Raw genomic sequence first — 25,408 nt, 5'->3', positions numbered from 1 at the left:
TTTTTTTATCCAAAGGCTATCAGAGTAATGTGAATTTCGTTTTTTTGCAGTTCAGTTTTGTGGCAAGGCTGACGTCCTCTCGAAGGAAGTATGCAACTACAAGATTACTAATTACCTAAAATTCATTAATTAGTTCATTAATTATGGGACTTCGGGCAAAAACGAGGTAGCAGAATAAGAGACTATTTTAGTTGAAAGCCATTCCACGTTTAAAAAATCCCAAAACATGCACGTGTTAAAATTCTTTAAATTTTTTATACGCAAATGAGCCGAAACTGTGGCGACTGGGAATGCAGGAGGTACAGCGTGCATTTCACAACAGAGGGCCACATGATTTGGAGTGATTGAGATGATTGGAGTAGGGGCCGATCTGATGACCAGATAAACCGCTTTCCAACCCAGATAAGCCTCCGTGAGCGAAAGTAATGCGCTTCTCGGGCGCACTTTTCCAGTTTCGGCTCATTTGCGTACCGAAATTCAGCGATGGATATTTCACTGCACGTGCTTTTTTCTGGATTTTTAAAAGATAGAATGGCTTCCAACGAGGATTGTCTCCCGTCCTGCTATCTCGCCTCAAGTTCCCTAATTGAAGAGTTAATTAATGAAATTTAGGTAATTAGTCATCTTGAAGTTGCATACTTTCTTCAAGAGGATATCAGCATTGCAGTAGAACTAAACTGCAAAAACAAAATTCTTGTTGCTCTAGTAGCCTTTCTATTAAAAATCTGGCCTGATTTTTAAAAAATACCCGGTATTATCAATTCAACATACAATTCAAGCTTGTCAGTTTTTTAACTACTTTTAGTGCATTAAGTCATCCAGTCAAATGGTGACACTGCACAAAATTTTTGCCCTAAAACCCACACACTGATGTCATTGTAGTTATTTTTTTCTATTTTGTCGTTGAAGTCATCTTTTCAGTCATTCTACACTCAGCAGAGCAAGATTGCAGTATTTGTCTTCTGATTCTGATGCTGGTCACTGGCACTGAGGGGCCCATTGCAGTCACATCAGCACGCCAGCCTCAGAATGGATCATGCAACACGTGACAGAGTGCAATATCGCTGCCGTCACCCTCATTTCTCACACTCGTCCTCATTCCTGGGCGAGTGTCCCCACTTGCCATACCCTAGATACGCCCTGTATCAAAGTAGAATTATGACTGCTTATGATTAATATACAACTAAGTACTTAAACATTCACTGAAAGCTAGTGAACAAAGCTGCTGGAAGGCAATCCAAGACTATCTTTCTGCAAAGTTAGGGACTCTTTGTATGCGTCCTGTATACTCTGTCATGCATGTTTTTCATTCTGTTTTTCCCCCGCTTCGTATCACTGTGGTGCCACCCGCTCCTCAAGAAAATTCGACGGGCCTCGAAGGTGACTCCTATCGAGTGGTGCAAACGACACACACGAGCCTTGCTGGCTTCGTAGCTATAAGGATGCAACATCCCAAGCAACAATCACAGGTTGGGCCAAGCTTAGCAGCAGTTTGGCTGACCTAGCTGGCACATCACTGGCCATCAGCTTGTTTCTTGACACGGATCTGTACCCTGGCCAATGACTTGCCAAGCATTTGGCCAGCCTGCATTGTGCCAAGTTACAGACCAAAGCAGTCCTATGGACGTCCCGAGGATATCAGGCTGGGAGATCGGGATGTCCGTCGAACGTGCTCTATTTGACGGGTGGACATCTACAGGATGACCTAATAATCCATGATCTTGTCAGTTCGTCGAATGGATGTGTATGGGACGCTGTTTCTGCATGTAGCTACAGTGAATGCAACTATTTTTTTTTTTTTTGAGAAGTGAGCATGCGTTTGCAATAGAAATCATCATCTTCTTTCTGCCATTCTTTTTTTTTAACCTCGGCCACCACACATTTATTTAGTTTTCGGTTTCTCCTCTTTGGACGATGTGCCCTGTGGTGATATTTTCGTGCACGTCCAAACCCTCAGGTAGGCAAAATTAATCCGTCTCTCTACTACTAATCTCTCAATGTAAGGCCACGAATTATCATTCTTTGTGTGTTGCTCGTATTTCCCACAATGGACAATGGTCACAGCATTTTAAAGTGTTAAAAGTTAAAAAGTTAAAAAAGAAAATAGCGAGAGAAATATAAGGGCTCCCAAGATGCCCAAAGACCATTAGGACCAAACAGCTCACAAAGAAAAGTAATTGCATTTCTTTCCCGAGGAAAAATGGGTACTATACATTGGTTGTCTCGCAAGCTTCCATAGTGTCCTGTTCGTCTGTGAGTGAAAATGAAAGGTGAGGCATCTAATTAATTCGATTGCATATACACAAACAACACTGAAATGAGGAATTGCTTGGCATATTAACTCACCATGAAGACAGTTGGTCCATCAAAAACCGAACTTGCGGAGTGCTACACCATCCCGCGTTTCTCTCTCTCCAAGCGACATACCGAGATTGGGCCAAGTTTGGAAAGGGCTTGGCTGGCCAACCTGGCCGTGCTTGGCCAGCAAGCTCGTTTCTTGGTACAGATCTGCCCCCTGGCCAACAACTTGCCAACCTTCAGCCAGCCTGTGTATTGCCAACCTGATGCCAAGCATTGGCCAACCTCTTTTCTAAAAGCACGTAGGCGACATTTTTTCCCACTGTAGTCTGAGCATGCAGAGAATCACGTGACAACAACAACGGAGATACAGCCACAGCCCACGACCGCCAACATAGCAACTACAGCTTCGATGTATGTCTTCAGTGACATCACGTAAGATGTGAAGCTGATTATACGCTGGCGCCAGGTGCGTGTCAGTCCTGGATGAAGTGGGTGAACAAACAGGTGTATGCAATAAATTACTCGTTGGCCACTAAGCTTGTCGCAGGCACCTTGGTTAACTTGCTGCCAACCGTCGATCTGCCTAGCACTATGCAACATTGCGCCAACGTTGGCTTTGGCCAGCTGGCATCTGACTTTTTGCCAACCGTCGGCCACTGGCCATTGCTTACTTGGGACCGCCAGTATATCTCCTTCCCATCCCGCCCATCTTCATGAGTCTTCGGGAACAAAGAGACCAAGTTCTCCCCCCCCCAAAGTCCTTTGACTTGCAGTGGCCTCCGCCGACGATGAAGAAGCGCGTACTCCTGCCCACGCTCTCCACCCGGAGTTCATTCCATCCGCAGCCACTGTCCAATAAACATCTGCATTCCGCTACGCTCCTGGCCTATCTCTCTTAGCCGCGCTCACAAACTGGTGACCCGAACGACTGACGACATGACGACGGGAACGCCGAGGCCCCTCGTCCCTCTCGGTTTCCGCCGGCGTCTCTTCGACACCTCCCACGGACTCCATCACCCTGGTATCAAGGCCACACAGCGGCTTATGGCCGCCTGCTTCGTTTGGCCTTCCATGAACTGGGACGTCCGTCAATGGGCCCGAACATGTCTGGCATGTCAGCGTACGAAGGTGCAGCGGTACACAGTATCTCCAACACTGCCGTTTCCGACACCCGACGCCCGTTTCCGACATATCAGCCTGGACCTAGTGGGACCTCTCCCCACTTCGTCCGGCCACTCCTACCTACTCACAATCGTGGATCGTTTCACGCGCTGGCCGGAAGCAATACCCATCGAGGACATGACTGCCAGCACTGTCGTCCGCACCTTTCTGCACAGTTGGGTGGCCCGTTTTGGTGCTCCAGCTGTCATTACTACGGACCGAGGGCGACAGTTTACTTTGCGACTTTTTGCTGATGTCTGCCGTTTTCTGGGAGCTCGCCACCATCAAACCACGGCCTACCATCCCTGCGCCAATGGGATCGTACAGCGCCTCCACCGAACCCTCAAGAGCGCCCTCCGAGCCACTCCTTATGACCAGTGGGTAGGGCGATTGCCCCTCATAATGCTGGGCATACGGTCTGCCACCCGGTCTGACTTCCCACTCTCCCCTGCCGACCTGGTCTTCAGTGCCCCACTGCGTTTGCCCGGGCAATTCTTTGATGCAGCCTGCCTCCAGCAGCCAGCCCCTGATCCTCTCAACTTCGCCACGGACGCAACTTATTGCACGGACTTATGGCCGCCTCCCACCCACCCTTCGTCTCGACAAGTTTTTGTCCACCCTCAACTAGCCACAGCGACTCATGTTTTCTTGCGCCATGACGCCACGCGTAAGCCACTGCAGCCCCCTTACGACGGCCCCTTCCTCGTCCACTCCCGCCAGGGCAAGACGTTAACCATCCGCCTGCCCAACCGTCTGCAGGTTGTTTCAGTCGACCGTGTCAAGCCGGCTTTCCTCCTTCCTGACGACTCGATGGACCCTCCGTCACCACATTCACGCTGCCTGAGCACGCCTCCTCCTCGTTCTCCTGCCCGCCGCATCAGCTGGGCGTCTGGTCCACCATCGGTCCGCACTGTTCCGCGGCGACCTCTGGTTCAGCGGGGGAGCCCTTGTAGCGGCCTCCACCGACGATGAAGAAGCATGTGCTCCCGCCCACGCTCTCCACCCAGAGTTCATTCCACCCGCGGCCACCGTCCAATAAACATCTGCATTCCGCTACACTCCCTGCCTATCTCTCTTAGCTACGCTCACAGACTATTGCTATTCTCTTGTTTCTACAATACGTAGTTGATCTTAGTCCACAAGTATGGACAGTGCTCACCGACTCGAAATCTGCGCTATAAGCATTGAGAACGCAGGCATACCAGGCTCGTGTGTCCACGTAGTGACAGGCGAGGTCCGGATGTCCTGACCCCCTCCTCAGTTTCTGTCTTCGCATGGTGTTCAATTGATCCTAGGTATTGTATGTAGCATGCTCTCCGAGGATGGACCCCTCCCTGGATCCACATTGCAGGGCTTGATTTCTCTTACTGATTGTAGCTCTGGCTTCTGCTCTTGGTATTAGAAAGAAAAATAATTTTCACTCTATTACTCTCATGATCTGTGCTCTAGAAGTACATAGAGTGCAGTATAGTAACATAAGGTCCTTCAGCCTCTTGAAAAGATCTGTGTATTACTTTGTATAACCTTGCCCGAACCTTGCACTGAGCACACCAAACTTGCTTTTTGCACTATGCTATCTGACTAAAGTGTCTACTCTGACAATATCATTGAACGCTTCCAACATTCTTCCCTGTGCAGCTTCGAAAAGCGTACAAGAGCCAGGCATCAGAACTGAAGTACCTCAAGGATGTACTCGCTACAAAGGAGAGAAAGATCCGTGAACTGGAAGCCAAGCTCCAAGCAATTACCCAGGGTGGCCGTTTATGAGATGCCACGGTGGTAGCACTGCAGCTGAACTTCTTTGCTATGTACATACACGCTTGGGGGGGCTACACTTCAAGTGATCCTGCCCATTACGCGCACACATTGTGGAAAGCAAGTTCAGGGAACAAATCACAACTGCAACGTTTTTAACAATAATCCGTCAGAACTTAGGACCTAATGTCTGCGGGTGAAGTGTTACAAATTTATCGGCTGAGCCTTTGATTGATGACTTATGCTTGACAGTATGCAATGCATAGGTGACATTGTTTCTCTTTTAGCTTTACAAACACTGTGCAGCTGGCTTATTTTTTTATCATTTCCCAGTCATCTTCAGCTGCTTTGTTCAAGAGTGCATCTAAGAGCCACGTTAATTAAGCAAAGATCTCTATATGCATGACATATTATAAAGACCAATTAAAGATTACATAATGGAAAATTTTTTGTGTCATCCATTAATTGTGTGCTAACATTGATGGCCAATGACAGATATTGCTGTGCAGTCCTCACAAGCACCTTGCCAGCATGAACGCCGACAGACTGCGGAACTTGGCAGTCCACGTCCAAGACTCAAGTATCGGGCTGCAGCTGGTGTTCAGACAGCGGCAGATACACTAGGGCACGTTTTCCAGCTGAATTCTAGCATAGAAGGTAGGGCATATGCTACAAGATGCAAATTAGGCTACAAAGTCAAAACATACACTTTATATGTAATCACATTGCGTGATTAATGTGATATAAGATGTTTGCTGCCCAAGATGTTTGTGAACTTGTGGAATACACTGTGCCTCAAGTTGTATGATGATGGTTCCTCGCTTGCAATGGAAGCCTGAAGGTTGACTGCTTTGCTACCTCTCTAGCTGAACAGTGCCCCAAGGAGTAAATTTTGTTCCCTTCACTTACTACTCTCGCTTCCTCCTACTCGAAGGTGTAACTGCTTGTGCACCAGCTCATGAAATTCATTTATATTTATTTCATTTATACATTTATATATTTACGTATAGGTCTTTAATGCTATCCTAATTTGAGAAGCTGTTCTCTTGCTCTTACCAATGGTTGTCAATGTCAATGACATTAAGTAGCTGAGATCCAGTAATGCTTTGGAAAATCTGGCTGTCCTGCATATATGAATGGTAGGCTCCAGGTAAGTTCAGAGTTCCTACTATGTGGTACACACACAGAGCCATCTTGGGACAGGGTGCATGCATTCCATGCAAAACAAGTGGGAATAGAGATGCTTCCTGATGGACTGATGAAAGCCACACCCACCTGATGCAAGGGCCCATGCCCATTTCCTGTTAGCTTTCCTCTCCACTTTGATTGACAGCTTATGAATACATAAACTTTGTAGGCTCTCTAGAGGCGACCTGTTGGAAGCCATGCATGACATGGTAGCAAAGTCATGCGAGTAGACACGCTAAATGTAATAAATGCTCAAATGTCAAAGATACCACTCAAATGATTAACTACAACCTCTGCCCTATGTGGCGAACGAGATGATTATACTATGGTTATGGTAGAATACTTCCTGGCAGTGCCTGCTGGGACAATCACCAAGAGCAATGGCAAGGCAGAGAAAAGAGTGCTTTGGTGAAGGTGAAAACTACTGCTTGAAATAGATGCTAGTTCCCAATGTGCAAGAATCACTTGCTGAAGGGCAATACATACCCAAGACTGGACAGCAATTTCTATGCTGCAGTCAACCTGGTAATGTTTGCCAGAGTGCTCTGGAGCATCAAATACTAAAAGCATAAAAAACTGTCTAGTCAAAGTCCCTTCGCCAGGAATGGTAAGTTGCCTACAGAAACGCTTGTGTACACAGTCAGGAAGTCGTGAGGACATGATATTGCAAACAAAAATTTGGAACACAGATTTAGTAATAATTTAGGAGATATGAAGGAACACTTACGTCCAATGTCCTAACATCAACGTGACCCTCAAATGGACGTTCACACATCCAATGGTGCTTTCTCAATTTTGCCACTGGCAGTCAGAATTTGACTTGTTAGGCATATGCAGTATCCCTCTGCAGATTTTTTTGCAACATCAAAAAAAGCCATTGAACCAAGGCCCATTGTCCCAGACACCAAACACCCTGCTTAGAGGATCAGCCCAAAGATACCCAGCACATACTTGCAATGGGAAAGCTAGGTACCAAGAACTTTAACCACATTAAGTTATATCGAGCTTTCGTAAAAACTTTATTTAACAAGAGAACCAAACATAGACGAGCCCTGTTGATAATTTACACTTCTGCACAGCAGCAAGTCTGCAATCTGTAGCAACAGTTTGTTTTTTCACAGAAGAAAACATGCCCGCGAGGCACGCTTTCGGAAACCCTCCCTACAAATTTGTCTCAGGCACTCAAACAGAATGGGGGAAAAAAAAGGATGACAATGTGATGTGACGACTTTATACCGTGCCAACAGTGAGGCTTTTGAGAGGTACTTTTTACACGTGGTACCCCCAAGGGGAGTACCAGCACACACTCGCACACCTGTGTATCGATGGGGAAAACCACGTCCCTGAATGTGAACGCATCAATATATTAGGGAATGTGTACGCACACCGCTTTAAATAAAAAAAGTCTTAAGGCGCCGTAACACAGGTGTACGACTGTGGCATAGGTAAAAGGAAAAAAAGTAATCGTTTCCGTACAAACAGAAGGCATGCTCTCAATTTGCGTTTAACTGTACATGAAGAAAGGAACAAAGAAATAATGACGAGTGGGTGTGGATGCTATGGGATAAGGAGACACAAAGGACGAAGATGCAGAAAGGACGACCGCGGGCCCATCGAAGCACGCCGAAGAGTCCAATGATTGTGAATTCCTTGCACACCATCGCCTGTTGCTGTACATATAAACGCTTCTACGGGTGACAATGAGAAAAGAACAGGGGGCGAAGGATGCAGCATGCCCCACACATTTCAGTCCTCCTCCCCTTCATCCCCTCTCTTCCGCTTCTGTCCCTTTGGTGATGCGTTCTCTTCGCCATCCTCATCTTCGTCATCGTAAGGGTTATAGTCCCCTTCGCTTTCCTCCTGAAAGAGGAACACACCCGAGTAAACATAGAGGACACTGCAAAATATATCCCTGCAAAATGCTACCCTGTACTACTGCTGCTGCTGCATGCACCCACAAGGGTCCAACAATTATCAGTGTCATGCATGTCCCTGCAAAGTAGCTTTAGCTGCATGCAAGACAATTGCAGGGCAATCGATGATGCCAACAGACCAAGAATTTTCAAGTACTAACATCAATGTCGTCCTTTTCTAGGTAATCGAGACCGACCTCTTCCTCTCCATCTTCCTCCCCGTCTTCCTCATCTACTTCGTCGTCCTCTCCATCCTCATCATCGTCGTCGTCTAGAAACGTGACAGCAGAGTTAGCAATATAGAAAACATCATTTTATGCTTCTAGGGCTCACCTTCACTTTCACCCTCTCCATCAACCTCATTCTCATCTTCATCCTCCTCGTTCCCATCTTCCTCATCTGCCTCGGAATCCTCTGCCTCCTTCTCATCCCTGTCGTAGCCATCCAGGTATTTGAGGCTTGGAATGAGTTCAAATACTCTGTCCCTGTAGTTCTCAATGCTGGTTACTTCACAGTTGAACAAGTCAAGGTTCTTCAAGTTCTTGAATTCTTTCTGCAAGTAACAATTGTGGAACATGGTCACTATCATGGACACTGACACAGATGCAGAGATCCCTTACCAGTGGTTCCAGTGTCTCCAATCCCTTTATCTTGTTCCCACTTAGGTTTAAATGTGTGAGCTTCGGACTTCCATGGAGCAGGTTCAGACCACCAGAAATTCTGTTGTCACTGAGTTCAAGCTGCAGAAAAACAAAGTGATGTAGTTAAACGGAAACGTCACGGGTGCGCGATCAAATATAGCGAAAGACAAAACAGTTGCCTTACCTTTTTCAAATTTGGCAACTTTGGGAAACCTTTGAGACTTGTGAGGCCAACATTAATAAGGCTAAGGGTGTCCAAGTTGACAAACTCCTCTGTGAGACCGACGATGGCGGTGCTCCTGCAGTTGTCGAGATTTAACTCGTGTATCTAGACAGCAAAAAAAAAAGCACACGGTAAGATAAACGTCAGGGAACGCGCAAAGCTTGCAGCATGTGCAAAAAAATGGCCCCGAGAAAAGCTGCAGCCACGGTGCTATGTATCTCAGAAAACTGAGAACACTGAACACTCAAAAATGACGAATCAATGCAACCGCGCCATTGCTTCCCACAACGGACACAAAGGGGATCCATATTGGAATGGACGTGCAAAAATAGGCGGGAATATGTAATACGCAATACAGAATGAATTACGTAGTCTGGCATGAAACTTCACGGTAAACGAAATATCCGTACTCAAATTCAGATCTATACTCACTGTCGATTAACAGAAGCTCAAAGAAAAGAATGGATGCTTTCCCGTCTGCGCCGCCAATCCGGCCGGGAGCCAACATGGCGGAGGATTTGTAAAAAAAAAAAAAAAAGATAACCAAGGCCAGCTACACAACATGACTGTCATCACAGGCATACTTCCGACAACATATTCGCACAAACTGAAAGTCCCTTAATATCTGACGGCAAGGGAAAGCTCCGGCATTCCAGTACCTTTTAAATGTTGCCAAACGTACAACGTATCAGCGGAGGCACCCCATCGATAATGGCGGCGTACCGGTGTCACACAACGTGGTCTAAAGACAGCACAGAAACCGTGTGTGTATCACGAGCGTAATGAACTGTAAACGGCCGTTTGGCAACCTCTGCAATGTCACATTTTAGAAGGATTCCGAATGAACTCGTACACGCAAATCAACCTATTGTACTGGATAACGCCATGTTGACATTCAGAAGGAACGGTCCACGTTATGTCCCTGCAAAACGATCGCATGTCAGAAAGTACCCCGACAGCCTGAAATGACTGATACTCTATAATCAACCACCATTTGTTAAGGCTTGCAAATGACTTGGTGCAAATGAAACGTTCGACAGTGAATCATGTTTGTGAACTGCTTGGAGCCAGTTAGACTGTTAGGCTTGCACATCTTACTGGTTAATGCAACATAGCACGCTCTGGGGTTGGTGTAGTTGTTTTAATACCATAACGCAACACATACGGAAGGTAGTACAAAATGACGAACTACAAAGAATACGTTTTTCACGCGTGGTGGTCAGTGTTGCACAAGCGCGGAAACAGTTGAAATAGGGACTACCTCGCTCAAGTTTTTGCATCAAAAGGGTTTACGCAGACAAAATAGGTAACAATCATTTACCTGTTCGGGGTTTTTGCCCCGCTTTTCCAGTTCGATCCGTTTCTCCATGTTCAAAACAACAGCGAATGGCACACAGCCGACGGGCGACAGAACGCAGGGAGCACTGAAAAGCAAGCGCCAAGAAGCGCGGCAACCTCAATATGGGGTCCTCCTTCAAAGTACATGTACGTCGTATCTATCTCATTACTATTCATGAGGTCACGTTCAAACCAACCAATCCTAGTCCGTTCTCCTCCGGGAAGGACGACGTCACGTGACTGCGTACAGCTCCTATTGGTCGGCACTAGCAAGCGGTCTTCAGCTCCAGCGTCGTAATTTACCACACCTCAATCCTCAATTTCGAGTTTCTTTACTGTACAGTGTAAACTGTCCTTGCGAAAATTTACACACACTGCATGTGCCCTGGTTGTTCCTAACCTGTATGCTATCCAAGGAGTAAGAGCATGTGGACACACAGTGCTTTGGAAGAGTGTCATAGTCCACTTCGTAGAAATCAATGGTTTGCTCGAACCGGGATGCAACTTTTTCAAAGTGTGCTTACATAGGTGCTCTATATTCACAGCCGTGCTGTGTTCGTAAGCTCTACTGTCTTGAAGTATAATGTAAACGTCAAAGCTCGAGCAGTAGTTATTGTACTGTTGCTAGGATACGGACTTACAAGTTCTTTGGTGGTCACGTGCTATGTGCATCGCCATTTGCAATCGAGCGATATAAACTGCTATTCTCAAGATAGGCTTTATTTCTGATGAAATTCTGGAACTGCTTACCGTGACTCCGTTCGCCTCGATAGGTGTTACGCGAGCTTGCATTGTAAAGATTTACTTCGTGAGCCCAGTAGCCGGCACCTCACTGTTTTCAGAACGCAGTGCCGTTCCTCTCGCGTCGTCACCAGCGCATTTTCCTCTTCTTTTAATTTCCATTGCGTTTTACTGTATACTGCACAGCATAGCATGCTTACAGTAAAGTTTAGTTCACCCCAGACGTTCTCCAACCTTTCACGCGAACCACCGCAGGCGATTGCCTCGCTGCTTCTCCGCTGCTCTGCCGCAAAAGAGGAATTTCAAGCGAATGTTATTTGCAGCTCGCCTGTACCCACAAGGCGTGATTCGCGTTTTGGGCCGGCATGAAGTGTGTTTGCCGACGTGTGTGAGAAATTTAGATAGATTTGCTTTCCTTTTTTCTATTGATGGTTATAACAATGCACATTGTTCTCAAAGAAACCGACATGTGTAAATTTGGTGGCAAAGGGCTTATTATTCACCACTTGAAGCGGGGTGTTATTTTCTTATGCGCTCGCAGCTGTGTGCTGTGTAGCGTCCCGCCCGTCGTCCCGCAAAGGACAAAAACAAGAGCAGCAGCCGGAAAGTCGGAGCAGAGCAGAAGGCAGAAGTGGCTGGAGTGAGTGTGGTGCGGAAATTTTAATCGCTTGGAGGGCGTTGTTGGTTGCAGGACGTACGGTGTAACAGCTGCATATGGACCGTAGCAAAAGAAAAGTTACGGAAGTTTCTCTTTAAGTAACAGGCTGTACGGCTGTGGCTGTGCCGCCTATGGAATAATGTCATTTAGTGCAGCAAGAGCAACACATTCACTTGACCTTTTGAAAGGAGAGAGAGAAAAACACATGTTTAGGTGCTGGGAGTAACAAGCTACTGTTTTCAGCTGCTGGTTACGAGATCCGCATGCACATCAATTTCATGTGTCGCACATTTGTGAGACACCAGATACTTAGAAAAAAAAAGAAAAAAAAATTGCAGCAGTCTAAGCATCTTGCGCCGTATCTGTATGTGTCTCGACGGTTGTGTATCCTACACTGTAATAGTGATAATTTATAATAATAAGTAAACAAACAAAATCTTCCCCAAAGTGTTTGTGCTGATTGAGAAGAAGTCCTACATGCAGATTTGGCATTTCAAAACGAAGTTCAAAAACTTCGTTTTTTTTGTGTGTGTGATGGAAAATGTGAATTTTGTTTCTCTTGGCAGATGAAAACAGTGCTATACACTTTACAGCTGGGGGCGGTTCTGAATGTCCTAATCCCCCATCAGGGGCGGTCCCAGCGAAGTACTTTGGGGGGGGGGGGGGGGGGGCGAGCCTTTAGCTAGTCGCTATCCATTTGGGTGCGAGGCAGGGGGGGAGGGATTCTGGACACGGGCTCAAACTTTTCACGCACGAAATCCTATCACTGGTAAATTACCAGTGATAGGATTAGTGATAGGATAGTGATAGCGAGACAAGGTTGAGGAAGAGACGAAAACTGGACCAGGCTATGCTTTTTTGGGGGGGACCCCCCCCCCCCCCCTTGGGACCGCCACTGTCCCCCATCAATTTTTGGCATCATATGGTGCTTTAATGGACCTTAGGTACTGTATGTAATATGCTGTGCAAAGACCAGGCCTCCCTCTGAAAAATCGTGTATCTGCCCCTGACGTTTTACCATGAATCTAAACGATTCCTTTGCTACAGTTCCTGGCAGCCACACACAACAACCACATATTCGGATAATAATTTTTTACAAAATCATAATTCATGGATCTATATCGCTAGACAACTACAATCATGAGCAACGCCACGTGGTCGGTCTCACAGTGCAGATTAATTTTGATGTGCGCTGAAATCCCTAACACACTGCACACCGTATTTAACATCCCTTGCGGAAGATGGCGTCTCAAAGCAAGTTGTACCCTGCCTCTGAATTGCTGGAGTCCTTTGGAGAATACATGGGCTAGACCCTTCTGCAGAAGCAATTAGCACAATCTTTTTGACAGATCGTTGTTCGGAGGACTTGTGTGCTTTCTCAAATCTCTATACGCATGCTTCAAGTCCCAGATTTTGAATCTGCTCAAAAGGTTATGAGACAGTGCATGCAGAAGGAAAATGGTAGAACCTTCCAAAATAAATTTCAAGAATGTTGCACTTGTAGAATTAGAGCAGAAGTTAGTTTCAATAAATACAGGTGGAAAAGCAGGTACTCAGGATATTGTTTTTATTGCTTCATGCTTGTTGTGTCGTCCCTTCACGTTTACATCTCATTCTCGATACGTAATTAAGCTACAGTCGGTGCTTTTGAGATACTAAGCTGTTACAGGGTTGCCGAATTAGGTAGCCCATACCATTCAATCCCATTCTATGTGCACTGAGATACGTGCTAATTATATTCCTTTCAGTTCCTCGGAGTGGAGAGCTATGTTCAATTCCCATTCCTTGAATGGCGTGGCAGTGCCCATTCCATTCCTTCAATTCCGGAAAGAATAAACAGGGCAATAAGAATGAAACATGCAAGAAGTGTGATATTCGTCAGTTGAGCAGTGCAGGGGTAGGTGACGTCATCCAGAACAAAAATGCACAAAGGCAACATGTAGAGGGGTTCCGAACATCAGAATGACCCTAATGCTGGGATATTTATTACGAAATATTGAAGGAAAACACCTTCTGCCTTGCTGATCACGACCACGGGTGTCATATGCTCATTTGAGAAACAGCTGCTGGAAGGAAGTATATGACAATTGACTTCGCTGCGCTGGACAGGTGTGGTGTGTAATTTTGGGTTAAAGGGGCAGAAGGACACAGTGTTCAACCAAAGACTTTCACAGGGTCACCCAGTCCATTCCATTAAAAAAAAAAGCAGAAATGATTCAATTCCCACTCCAGTAGTAATTTAGTTGTTGCCATTCCATTCCGGGATCTATAAAGGATGAATGATTCTGGAATCATTCCACCTCCGGAGTGGCAACTCCTCAACCCTGAGCTGTTCTACGAAAATGCTGACACAAAGCAAACTTGAAGAAGTAAATGAATGTTTCATTTCCATTTCAGATTACTGTTCCTAGGACACATTAGTTTCGGAAAACGTTACGGAAAACGTACCGGAGGGACAGATGGAACAAAGATGGACAAACACTGGCAAACAAATGGGTAAAGTTAGGGTGCAGGTTCTTATCTCAACATACTCTGTGCCCTTTTCTAGGTTTTGTCATCTAAAAGGAATCGCAGAGCACTCGCTGTGGTGGAGTGCACTGCTATAGTGCACTGACTAAAAAGACTCAAGTACTCTGAGATGCTTCGCTTACATTGCCGAGCTCTAAAGAGGTATGATGAGATATGAAAGGTGACCGATAACCATTGGTCACTGCAGTGCCTCGATCATAGTAGGAAAAGAGGCTGCTCTTCGTTAGACTTTCACTGCTGCGTCCAAGCGCTAAGCATGTACGTCCACTCCTGTTCAGGCCCCTACATGGGAGCTCTCAGTATATCTGAAAAAAAAAAAATTAAACGTAATTGTCATATGTAGAATACAGATCAGTAAATGCAATCGTTACCTTGCAACTGTTACAGCATGATCTTGGAGAATATTGAAGCTGTACGACAACATTAACTGATATGACCAAGGTACTAGGCCAATTATTGTTGCGACTGGTTAAATCTAATCGTGGAAACATGTTGTCTATCACATTTTCTCACTTGTGCTTGAGACACACCTGTCAATTAGCCACCTCAGCATTTTTTACTGCTTCTCCAAGCCCTATTGCTGGGTGATAATTCTCTTGAACTTTTTGTAAGTGTGTGCAACCTTATTCACGATATTGGTTGTCTGAAGGTTACATTACACGCATTCCTTTGAGGCATTTTATGCATGCCATTGTGTACATGTAATCCACCGAAAGCATTTCAGATTTTTTACATTATATATTACATGATATGAATTGAAAGCAGGACTGAGAGGGCAAGCCCAAGTATAAATAAAGAGTGAAGAAAAGAAAGGTGATTGCTGCTCTTGTCACAACCTTTTCCTTTTTTTTTTTTTTTTTTGACAGGTGACAGGTTTTTCTTTTAGATTGTAACTGCAATTTCATATCACATGTATTGAAACCATTTTGGAACTGGGTATAGCTTTTCTGAATCAGTTTGCACTGGTATAAGTGACCACTGGATCACTTATTATCTTCATCAGTCATCTTCATCAACAGTAACATGTCACTATTTAGCCCCAAAAGTGAAAGCATTTTGAAGTTGAAGGAACATGTAGTTGAAACTGGCCACAACACCATCTTGTAGTGGCTTGCAGACCGCAAGCATCGTATTCAAGCACAATGAGGCGTGCACATAGAATGGAGTGGAGTGCACCTCAGACATATTCTGCTTGTGGTACAGCTTGGGGCAAAAGTGTACAGAACACCGGGTTGTCGCATTTCTCCATTGGAGCGACACCCTATAGCAGCAAACAAGAGTGGACACACATACTGAGAGATGGATGAAATAGCCTGTGACTCCTCTCTTATTCGATCTCTTTCTGAGAGCCAGCGGGGGCCCACTCCGATGAAAAAATATGCCAGTGCCGTGTTTTGTAAACTTCTGTCCCAAGCTGTACATACACTACTTAAAGGCAGGAAGGCTCGTGTGATCTTTTCCTTGAGAATGAGTCACTGCTTTACGAAGTAGATGCTGGTAGCGCAAATCATAATGACAAATGACATCACAATGAGAAATCGCAGACGTGCAAAGATGTTCGTGATCTCCCAAGCTACTGTGCATTGTATATTGTGAAAAAGAGAGGGAATGTGGAAAACACTATCTTGGGGGTGAATTAACATGAAACAGTAAAGACAAAGGGACATCCAGGACTAAATTTGAGCTACAAAATGTGTCCGTGTGTAAACTTTTCAATGAATGTCAACTGGTTGTGCTTGCAAAGCATTCGTAGGTCAGATGTCACAGAAGTCATGTCAGATGCCATGTTAAGCACTGGTGTAGTGAAGATTCTGACGTAGTAGTGATGTTTTTTGGTGGTTTGACCAACAATCAACATAAGGAGGTGTGACCGTAACCACATTGCTCCCTCAGCTTTGACTGAATGTGTCCTACAGTGGACAACTACCGAACATCAGGGCTGTCAAGTAACTGAGTAAAAGTATCTGAGCACCTGTATCTAGATACAGGTGCATTTTCATGTGCATACTTTGTATCTGTAACTAGTTACTTTTTTTAAATATACTTTTATATCCTCTTTTTGAGTGTTTTCCTAGATACTTACAAAAAAAAAAAAAAAAATGCTAACCAACAATCTATATGAACATGTGGCGCAGCATCTGGTGGAGTTCTTCCGGGAGGTTGCCTGGGTGCGAACCCTGGAACCGGCTATGCTGCCTGGTATTTACCCTGGGATTTTGGTGTAAGGCAACTGTAGGCACAGTTTCCTATGAAGTCAGCCATGTATGCATAGTCTCTCACAACCAACATGGTCATATTGTCACACACATTGTGTGGCAATAAACGCCACCAACCAACCCATGTCACCTGATATCCTGCTATCTTATGTTGGCAGCACTCATGGTGCATAAATGCGAGGGACATACAGGGGCTGCGGATGCTAATTGTAGAGGCACAAAGCTTAAACGAAGTTAACATGGTGTGCAAGCTTACACACTAGTATTACTAAACATCATGGACTGGGGGTTGGGTGGAAGCTGAAGTTCACAGGTTTTCAGTGTCATTGTTTACTTTAGTGTTTATCTACTCATTGTTTTGGTGGTAAAATATTGCCACCATTAGTCACTGAGATGGTGTAGCATATTTAGAAATTTTTATAACCATTCATATGCAAATAAGAAATATGTTATTCAATACACCTGCTGGCCAGATGTTTCTCATTTACTTCAATTTTCGAGGAGACTGAGGAAAGCGTCTTTAAAAGTATGCGAGTACTGTTTATAAAGCAACTAAATCAGCATATTTTTTTTCGATGGGATATCTGTAATTGCAACTTCGATATAGTTTTGGCACCTGTAACTCAGTATGTATACCTGTAACTCAGGTACATTTTAAAACTAACAAACAATCCTGCAAAACACAGTGTTTCAGCATACAACACAAGAACTGAGAACCAGCGAACCGCACTGAACTAAAAACTAATATTAATTGACAGAAGTGCGATACGTATCGAGCCAACAAACCTTATCGTAGGAATTTTTCACATAGGTAACCCCTGGTAATCACTGTTAACCCTTCAATGTGCTCAGCTGTTACCAGCGATATATATATATTTTTTGTCCAATACCAGATATACACATCGGCAGCTCCTGCACAAATCCTTACCTCGAGACAAAGCGAGGTTTAGCAATGTCCCACTCCACTTTCCGTTTTGACGGCAAACCTTCACCAATGTTTAGCAGTGGGTGACAACCACATCCCTTGTAGCATACAAAGAGGTGACCCCATGGTGTGCATTGAGGTAATGTGGCATGCTCTCGTAGCCTGATATTGAGCTTGGCACTGTTAGAACTAATACTGAAGTATCATCTGGTACGTATGCCCTTTACAAACGTGTTCACAGCTAAAAGAAATATTGTATACCGGTGCTTCCCAAAACCTGCAACCCATTAAAAACAAAATACCTATAGTGTACCACCCCCGCCCTTTCTCAATGCCACAAGCTTTTCGATTTAAGTGCGTGACCTGTAATACACAAAATTGACGCTTAAGTCAGAGTGAATCCGCTGGGCAGCAAACAATCCCAAAAACTTAAAAAAAGAAAAGCAAGCACACACACACACACATGCCAGCTGGAATGCCTGTTCCTTTGACTAGAGTGAGCTTGTTGGTTAGAGCACAGTTTGTCAAAACGAGAGTCGATTTTGATCACAGCAACTCTCAGTTGTTTCGGCTCCATGTTCAGCTGCAACTTGTACTGCTTGTACTGCAACTTCTACTTGAGGCAAAAGGAAGAAGGACCTTATGACCTCAGTATTGAAGAGTGCATACTTTTCTGCTAACCCTGTCCATAATTCAAGGAACTGTTCAGCAGAACTTCGGCAGAAACCGTTGCTATTCCCTTTTTCAAGTTCCCGAGCCGCCTGGAAACATCACGGTTTGTACCAAGTCAGTAAAGTTAGTCAGAGTAATAGAGCCAAATTTCTCCCCAAATTTAGCATACTAGAAGTTTTTCCACCCGAATAGACCTCTACCTGTTTACAAACAAATGACGTCAGATGATACAGCAGCACCACCAACTTGGTAGACTGGAACTACTACGTCAAAAAATCAACAAGTCACAATAAGTCATATAACTCAATAGAAGTCATATTGTAAGATTTTTTAAAAATTCCTTACATATTATTAGTTGTATGGCCTTGACAGAATGGCGTAAATGCAGGCTAGCTGGTGGAGAAATTCCTTAGTGTTTGTGTTTGTTTACGTGTCTTGCCCATCGCTCAGGCTTGCCTATCATGGCATTGTATGGCCTTGTTCTGGTACATTCTACCGGTGACCCGTAGCCCTATTCTTTTCAGTAGCCCTTTCTAAAGATGACTCTCGGGCTCTTCCATCTTCTGGAGCAACAAACCACATTCTGCACAGGATTACGACATTGACTTTCCGACGATGCAACCCTTAGGGTGAAGCCTTTCCTTTCCGCGCTGGACTGGGAACGCGAATGAAGACACAAAAGCGAATAAAAATGTGACCTCATATGTGTGTACCAGTAATACAAAGAAGCCACCTGTGACCTTCGTGAAGTAATACGGCCTTGTGAAACAGCGGTGTTCTCCATCCACGCTGTTTCAGTTTCGATATGTCTACCAACGTCATCATTACGTCACAGTGACTTTTCTTCAGCAGAGGTCTATTCGCATGAATTTACACCACATGTTGATTTCCCCGATTTCTCCCCCTGAATTGGGACTAAAATATTTCCTGAAAACTTCAAGCTCTAAGTATGATGGAGTTCGTCCACCAGCTAGCTTGCGTACATGCCATCCTATCTGTTCCTTGTGAAGGTTCTTGCGCTGTGTACTTGCAATACGAACTCATTCAGAAAATATTGTAGATTCCTAAACATTTGAACAGGGTTCACGTTGCAATGCATTTGTAAGACAGAATTTCAAAATATTAACACATTATAAGTCAAGAACTCTCAAACACAGAGAAAGAATTTTGTTAAAGTCTGCCCACAATGTGTAGCGACAGAGCTATTGCTGTATTTCAACTGCGAGTACAATTCAGCTTTAGAGACTTGTCAGTAATGATACGTTCAGCTGTTACACACGTGTTATGAGATCAGGCCTTACAATGACCCCCCCGAATTTTTTGCAACACCCTTATGCTTGGGATGACGTAAACTGCGTCCGACCACTGTTTGTATGAAGTGAGACACGGAAATAGTATAAAAAAGAAAGAAAGAAAAGACTTGATACCTAGCATACCAACCTGGTTCCCACTTGTGTCTACAGGGAAGAGAAATGAAACAGACGTTCATAGAAACGGCAGCCATTTATTACTAAAAGTACTGCATATTTGAAGCTTGTCGTGCACACTTGGAATGGAACATGGCAGCATAGGAAGACGTGATGCAGGCTTCTAAACCAGCCTACCCATTCATCACCATCCTGACGAAATCTGAAAATCACAACAGCTCCTCAGCATCACATGCTACTATGACAACAACTGGGATTATAGCTGCATTACAAATTTTGCCCTCGTTGTTTCGCTGCGTATCCCTATGAAGGTGAAGCAATGAAACCAAAATCCAGCTAATGCAGCTCCCACCTTTTTGCGTCGCATTACCCACTAGTTCCACCCAACCGTAGGAAAAGGTACGATCACGAGTCAGTCTGGATGTCTACCTGAGGGTTCTATAACATGTACCCATGAGACCCAAGAGAGACATGAGACCCAAGTACAGGAACACTGTTCAAAAACTTTCCCCTGCAAATCTGCAATGGCACAACAATGATTGCAGTAGAGTCCTATGCAGCCATTTTAGACGCAAAGTTCCTTCCGGCATCGCAGCAAAAATGGCCACAAAAGGCAGTAGACGTGACCTATCAGCGCAACAATAGTCTAGTTCATGGCTGCGTTCGAATAGTGATGCGTCACACATGCCGTCATAGTGTGCGCCTTCCAGCCAAAGTATTCGAACGAGCACTGCAACGCGCACCATCTGGTGCTGGTCATCTGCAACGTACATTTAATAAAAAAGACTTCAGGGGGCATGAGGGACAGCAAAATCGGCCGTAATAGCAGACAACAATAATTTCTCGGAATTCAGCATGGACACCGAGGCAATTATGGCGTTTTCAATTCTTGCAGTTTATCTACATGTGCACAGAAAATGGTGTAGAGATTCTAGACAAGGTGTGTAGAAGTCGTGCACGACAACTTACGGAAGGACGAAAAGTAAGCAGAGAATAAACGCTCCCAAAAGGAGCACCTCGGAAGATAAGAGACAACGAGAACTCTGCTGCTGAAGACAGTAGCGTGATGCAGTACTGGGATCGGCTTGCTGCTCATTTATCCTGCCCAATGCACCCTGCAATCCTCGATTACGACTACCATGCAACACTGTGAGCAACAGTTGTCTTCTGACAACTTATCCGAGGCTGAAAGTTAAATCCCGCACAGGGAGCTTTTGTGTGTAGTTTTATTGATCTAGTCACAAATAAATCATAAAACCATTGGAGAAGCTTCGTCTGCTTTCGCATTTTGTTTAACATTTCCACTTCGACATTTTTAGGAGTGGGTGGCTCGTCAGTGATCGCCTCGCCCTCTAGGTCTTCCTCCCAATTTTCCAAACCTTCCAACCGATCTTGCGGCGTTTCTCATTCCCCTGGAGAGGTGCGAAAATGTGTGTCGCTTTAAACTGAACTAAAGAGCGAAGGATAAAATGTTTAGTGCTAATACTTATCTAATGCGAGACACTAATCTCACAAGTGTAGTAATTGTTCCATGCTGTTTCGCCTTCGCGGTATGCCCATTTGCCTTGTATGCCACCATTTGTTCAAACAAATAGCCGCCGAAAACTGCCGTCTGCTAAACTTTTCGAGAAACGCGCCCTCTCTTGAAAAGCGGCAAAAGCGGGAAACACAAAGCGTACTCGGTGAAGTCTGCATCGGGGGAGACTTCCCAAAGTGCGCGTTCTGTGGCGCACATGGGCGCCTGTAGGGAATTCGGATGACGCACCATTATGGCGGCACTTCCGGTGTGCAGTATGCGGTGGCGCATCTCAGACTATTCGAACGTACCCCGTGTTACAGGGCCACGGAACATCTTTACCCTTGAGGATTATCCACGAGAGAAAACAGGCATGACCTGGTTCGCCACACTTTCTATGCACCCCATCTGGCACACTGCATTGCCCTTGCTTCAGGAAGTTTTGTAAGGCTCCAGGAGACTCCAAAGGCAACATTTGCAGCTGTGCAGTTGCGAGATTGACACTGTGAGCAATGTTGAGAAGTAGATCCAGCTTCCTAAAGTCAGGACTGCTGAGAATCACCTTATAGTTTGAACACACCATGTGCTACACAAGCGTAAGAAAAGAAAAAGTAGCAACAGGAGGGATCTCGACATGCTCTCTTACAGGTGTGATGTGTCTTAACGTGAACATGCTATTCGTTTACCTTCGTAATGGACATTTCCCTGAGAGTCCTCTTGGCCCGTTAATAACTGTTCTACCTCATCATCTGTCAGTTTTTCACCTGTCAACCAAGAATAGAATGACATAAGAAATCACATCATGGAAACCCTTGCTCATACCACTCATGCCATCAAAGTTAGTACCACGCAGCTCTAACAAACATTTTACTTCAGGCACTTTGCACACTGCTATCATAAAAGTTTTCTTCTGCATAGTGTCCATGTGTCATTTCCAATTAAATCTGTCAGGTATTTTTCTTTTTTATTTCCAGCCTCCGAGATTCTTACTTTTCTAAAGAGTTACAACCAAGAATGGAATTACCAGTTTTCGTAGCATTTGTGCACTTCTGCTTTCTGATGAATGAACAAAACTGACAACTCGAGGTCTTTTTATACCATTTGTGACATAAAATGAGTATGAATTCTACGTCAAGTGTACTGTCATTCTGCATTTAGGATCTCACTTGTTTAGGCAAAAACTCACCCTCTTTCCACCAATTTTAACCACAATAAATTTAACTTAAACTTAAATCAACTACACTACATCATACCTGATTTCTCCTCACATTATTTTCCAGTTTAACTAAATAACAACCACACTACACAGTTGGGGGCCAAATGGGCACCTTCTGCTGGATATGTGGCACAATGCTGTAATTTTCAGGATTTAAATAATTTGGTGGAGAAATGTGTGTTTGGGCAGATTGTAAACTGAAAGAAGCATCTGTTGTAACCTTGATAGTAGCAATTACAAAAGTAACCATTTCCACTCAAACTTACACTCAACTTTCAACTGAATTTGAATGAAGTGTAGCCCGCTCATCTTCTGCATGTACAGCTAAGCAATACATGAACATTCCTAGCACACAAGCACATGCCATCAACCACAAGTGTACTCGAAACTAAGTCACTTAAATGACTACTTAATTAGATGTGCACAGAAACAATCATTACCCAAGGTAGTAAGAAGGTGTCGCAGCTCAGCTGAACTGATGTATCCATTGCCATCCTTATCAAAATGGCGTAAGCCCTCAATGAAGTCTTCTGCAGTGTCCTGGCTGCGATTCTTGCTCACAGTTTGCAGGATTGGCAAAAAGACATCAAAACTGATGCGCTCCTCTGAAAGATGTGATGCGACCCTTCGTCAGGGAGCTAAAATAGCTATAATGCCTTCTAAGCGACATAATGTTGCGGCATGCAGGTCAAAGACAGTGACAGGGGCTCACCAGGTCTCAGCTGATGAGTGCATTTTTTCACATCAGCTTCTGTTGGGTTTTGCCCAAGGGCTCTCAAGACATCTCCCAGTTGCGAGATATTGATCTTACCATCTCCCCTGTTGTCAAACAAGGAGAATGCCTCTTGATAATCTAGAAAAGTATAACGTCAGTACAATCATTGCCGATGTTTTGAAAACGTACAGTTGTTATTGATTGTTGTCGGCACATTTTCGCATTCAGAACAACCTTCAATGTTAAATATGGCACTACCCACATGCGAAAAGAATGTAAAGAACATAATTTCTATGACAAGTTAACGGTTGCAAAATTGTGGATTTTTCTTAGCTTGTTTATGCTGGACATTTTTTCCCCTGCAGTCATCCCACATTCATTTGCAGCTCAAGAAAAATTGCAAAGGGTAATCCTGAGGTTCATGTGCTGAGGCCATTGTCTGAAGCCTGGGTGTGGCGCTCATTGCAGTACAAATGTTACGAGGCAATAACTCTGCACATTGTGTTCATCTGTCAAGCCTCACATACATGTGGTCAAACGTCACTTGTATCAGTGTCACAAATTAGGGAGACTTACAACTTGGGGGAATATACAAGCTCCCAGAGTTTTGCTGTAGCTTCCAGTGAGAAACTTAACATGCTGTCTTTTAGGCGTGTAAAGCTGTTCCAAAACGCGAATATCCTTGCGTAGTTCTACAGGAATGTCAAGTATACTCGTGCCCATTTTCTAATTGGGTGGAACTCGCTTCGAAACAAATTCCACAGTTTTCGAAATGTGTGGGGTACGGTGCATCTACGATGCGCGCCCCACATCCCTACTCGTAGCGGTATACCCATACCCCATACACTCAGCTCGTCATCAAACGTCTCAGGACAGAATGCAGGAACTACTACACTTCTACACATACGCGTGAAAAGATGCAAGGAAGCGACATACCAACGTCGGTGAACCTGAAATAGCGCTGATAAGACATGTTTTCCGTCCGAAGCACAGTAGTGTGCTATACTGACGACTACAGCAAACAAAGCAACATCGTGAAACAAACCAGGAGAAACCTCAGGTGCAAACATTCACCGTACATGGATAACCGACAAAAGGGTGTGTCAAGCGCTTACCTCACCGCCAAACGTGTGACATGCGAGACGAATGAACTATTCATTTCATGCACTCACCAGCGATTTGGTCGTCTGTGTAAGCAGCCTGAAAATATGATTTTTGTTCAGTTTGGCTTTAGTATACGTACACTTCATTCTATAGATCTACAACTGCCGTTAGCATTACTCACCATCTTTGCAGACAAACCACAAACCGAGGGAAAATAGTAAAGAGTAAAACAAAAAGATGGCCGACTTCCCACTGAGCAAACATCACATCCGGTTCCGGCAGTGACGACGGCCGGTCTTTAGACCTTTAGACCCGTGCGTTGGTCACGTGAAAGGTGCGTTGAATAAATTTGAACGGCGCAAATGGTTCACGACACGGGCCGGGTTTGGGCCACCCCTACACTATACCTGTTTGACCTGAAGTGTTGCGAAATAAACAGGCAAACAGACCCGAGACAAGGAGGATTGTCTATGCATTATGAGTATTATTTATTCCGAAACACCGGCAGTAACAGAAAAAAAAGAAAAAGTTTGGTTTAAAAAACGCATGACGTTTCGGGACCCAAGGCAGTAGTTCTTCCAGAACCGCAAGCCTGGGGGTGCAAAAAAAATAAATAAATAAAGGGGGTGCAGCTATACATATACTGGTACCAGGGACGGATTTAAGGGTCTGTCGTGGGGGGGGGGGGGGGGGGGGGGGGGGGGGGGATTTTAAGAAAATTTCGTGCTTTGCGGCACAGCATCATCCAGGAGATAGGGTTTTTACATAGGGAATACAGCCGTATGGGGAGAGGGGGGTCTCCCCCCCATTAACTGAGTTAAGGCGGAGATTTGGGCAAGTTGGTACATAACTAGGTAGAAAACAGCGTAGAGACGGGACACGAAGAAGAGACAAGTGCACACACAGAGTGCTGCCCCCCATTAAGTCCGCTCCTGACTGGTACTTAGGTAAAAAATGGTGGGGGTGGATAAATCACTGCCATAAGGGGCCCATCATGAGGAATCATAGGTGGGGAGTAACACGTTACATTAGAGTAGTGAAATATGGTAACGCATTACATTTGGGAGAAAAGTAATGAGTAACGTAACGTCATTACATTTTTACTAACTAATGCGTAACGGCGTTATGCGTTACTGCGTGTTCAGAAACATTGCTTCATCGTCTAAACT

The 25,408-nt window shown here is 44.7% G+C and overlaps 3 protein-coding genes and 1 long non-coding RNA gene across 10 annotated transcripts in view; 2 read left to right on the top strand and 2 right to left on the bottom strand.

The window, feature by feature from the left end:
- Nucleotides 1-5,662, top strand: part of LOC135385739 (coronin-2B-like) — a 126,797-nt gene extending 121,135 nt beyond the window's left edge. For all 4 annotated transcript variants that reach the window (XM_064615224.1, XM_064615225.1, XM_064615223.1 and 1 more), the window contains one exon: nucleotides 5,101-5,662. In XM_064615224.1, coding sequence (XP_064471294.1) covers nucleotides 5,101-5,229 — 129 coding nt within the window. In that variant the 3' untranslated portion in view covers nucleotides 5,230-5,662. The remainder of the gene's footprint in view (nucleotides 1-5,100) is intronic.
- Nucleotides 5,663-7,400: 1,738 nt separating this feature from the next.
- LOC135385735 (acidic leucine-rich nuclear phosphoprotein 32 family member B-like) lies at nucleotides 7,401-11,560 on the bottom strand. Of its 2 annotated transcripts, none has more exons than XM_064615218.1 (7): nucleotides 11,271-11,560; nucleotides 10,504-10,606; nucleotides 9,144-9,287; nucleotides 8,939-9,058; nucleotides 8,652-8,871; nucleotides 8,516-8,589; nucleotides 7,401-8,265 (listed from the first exon to the last, which is right to left on the bottom strand). In XM_064615218.1, exons 2-7 carry the CDS (start codon nucleotides 10,549-10,551, stop codon nucleotides 8,152-8,154), a joined length of 720 nt encoding a protein of 239 aa, XP_064471288.1. In that variant the 5' UTR covers nucleotides 10,552-10,606; nucleotides 11,271-11,560; the 3' UTR covers nucleotides 7,401-8,151. The 2 variants fall into 2 exon arrangements, with proteins under 2 accessions (XP_064471288.1, XP_064471287.1); XM_064615217.1 differs by having other exon boundaries at nucleotides 8,480-8,589; nucleotides 11,271-11,559.
- Nucleotides 10,800-18,963, top strand: LOC135385738 (uncharacterized). Of its 2 annotated transcripts, none has more exons than XR_010420485.1 (2): nucleotides 10,800-11,901; nucleotides 14,317-18,963. It is a non-coding gene; the product is annotated as an uncharacterized LOC135385738 (long non-coding RNA). The 2 variants fall into 2 exon arrangements; XR_010420486.1 differs by having other exon boundaries at nucleotides 10,800-11,910.
- Nucleotides 18,964-19,749: 786 nt separating this feature from the next.
- LOC135385736 (myosin-2 essential light chain-like) lies at nucleotides 19,750-24,502 on the bottom strand. 2 transcript variants are annotated; one of them, XM_064615220.1, is made up of 6 exons: nucleotides 24,421-24,502; nucleotides 24,308-24,335; nucleotides 23,133-23,273; nucleotides 22,861-23,025; nucleotides 21,891-21,968; nucleotides 19,750-19,890 (listed from the first exon to the last, which is right to left on the bottom strand). In XM_064615220.1, the coding sequence occupies exons 1-6, from the start codon at nucleotides 24,421-24,423 to the stop codon at nucleotides 19,862-19,864; spliced, it is 444 nt and encodes a 147-aa protein (XP_064471290.1). In that variant the 5' UTR covers nucleotides 24,424-24,502; the 3' UTR covers nucleotides 19,750-19,861. The 2 variants fall into 2 exon arrangements, with proteins under 2 accessions (XP_064471290.1, XP_064471289.1); XM_064615219.1 differs by lacking the exons at nucleotides 24,308-24,335; nucleotides 24,421-24,502 and adding an exon at nucleotides 24,072-24,231.
- Between the last annotated feature and the right edge of the window lie 906 nt (nucleotides 24,503-25,408).

The sequence above is a fragment of the Ornithodoros turicata genome, chromosome 2 (genome assembly GCF_037126465.1).
Source record: "Ornithodoros turicata isolate Travis chromosome 2, ASM3712646v1, whole genome shotgun sequence".
Taxonomy (NCBI): Eukaryota; Metazoa; Arthropoda; class Arachnida; order Ixodida; family Argasidae; genus Ornithodoros; species Ornithodoros turicata.
The sequence above is the reverse complement of the archived record's forward strand: the minus strand, read 5'-3'. Positions and strand labels throughout refer to the sequence as shown.

Excerpts from the sequence above, each read along its gene's own strand:
- LOC135385736 (XM_064615219.1), bottom strand. The coding sequence starts at position 24,108 with ATGTCTTATCAGCGCTATTTCAGGTTCACCGACGTTG. Across the intron at positions 23,274-24,071 it reads TTTCAGGTTCACCGACGTTG|ATTATCAAGAGGCATTCTCC; the intron begins GTATGTCGCTTC and ends ATACTTTTCTAG. Across the intron at positions 23,026-23,132 it reads CACTCATCAGCTGAGACCTG|AGGAGCGCATCAGTTTTGAT; the intron begins GTGAGCCCCTGT and ends CACATCTTTCAG.
- LOC135385735 (XM_064615217.1), bottom strand. The coding sequence starts at position 10,551 with ATGGAGAAACGGATCGAACTGGAAAAGCGGGGCAAAAACCCCGAACAG. Across the intron at positions 9,059-9,143 it reads AGTTGCCAAATTTGAAAAAG|CTTGAACTCAGTGACAACAG; the intron begins GTAAGGCAACTG and ends GTTTTTCTGCAG. Across the intron at positions 8,872-8,938 it reads TGGAGACACTGGAACCACTG|AAAGAATTCAAGAACTTGAA; the intron begins GTAAGGGATCTC and ends TGTTACTTGCAG.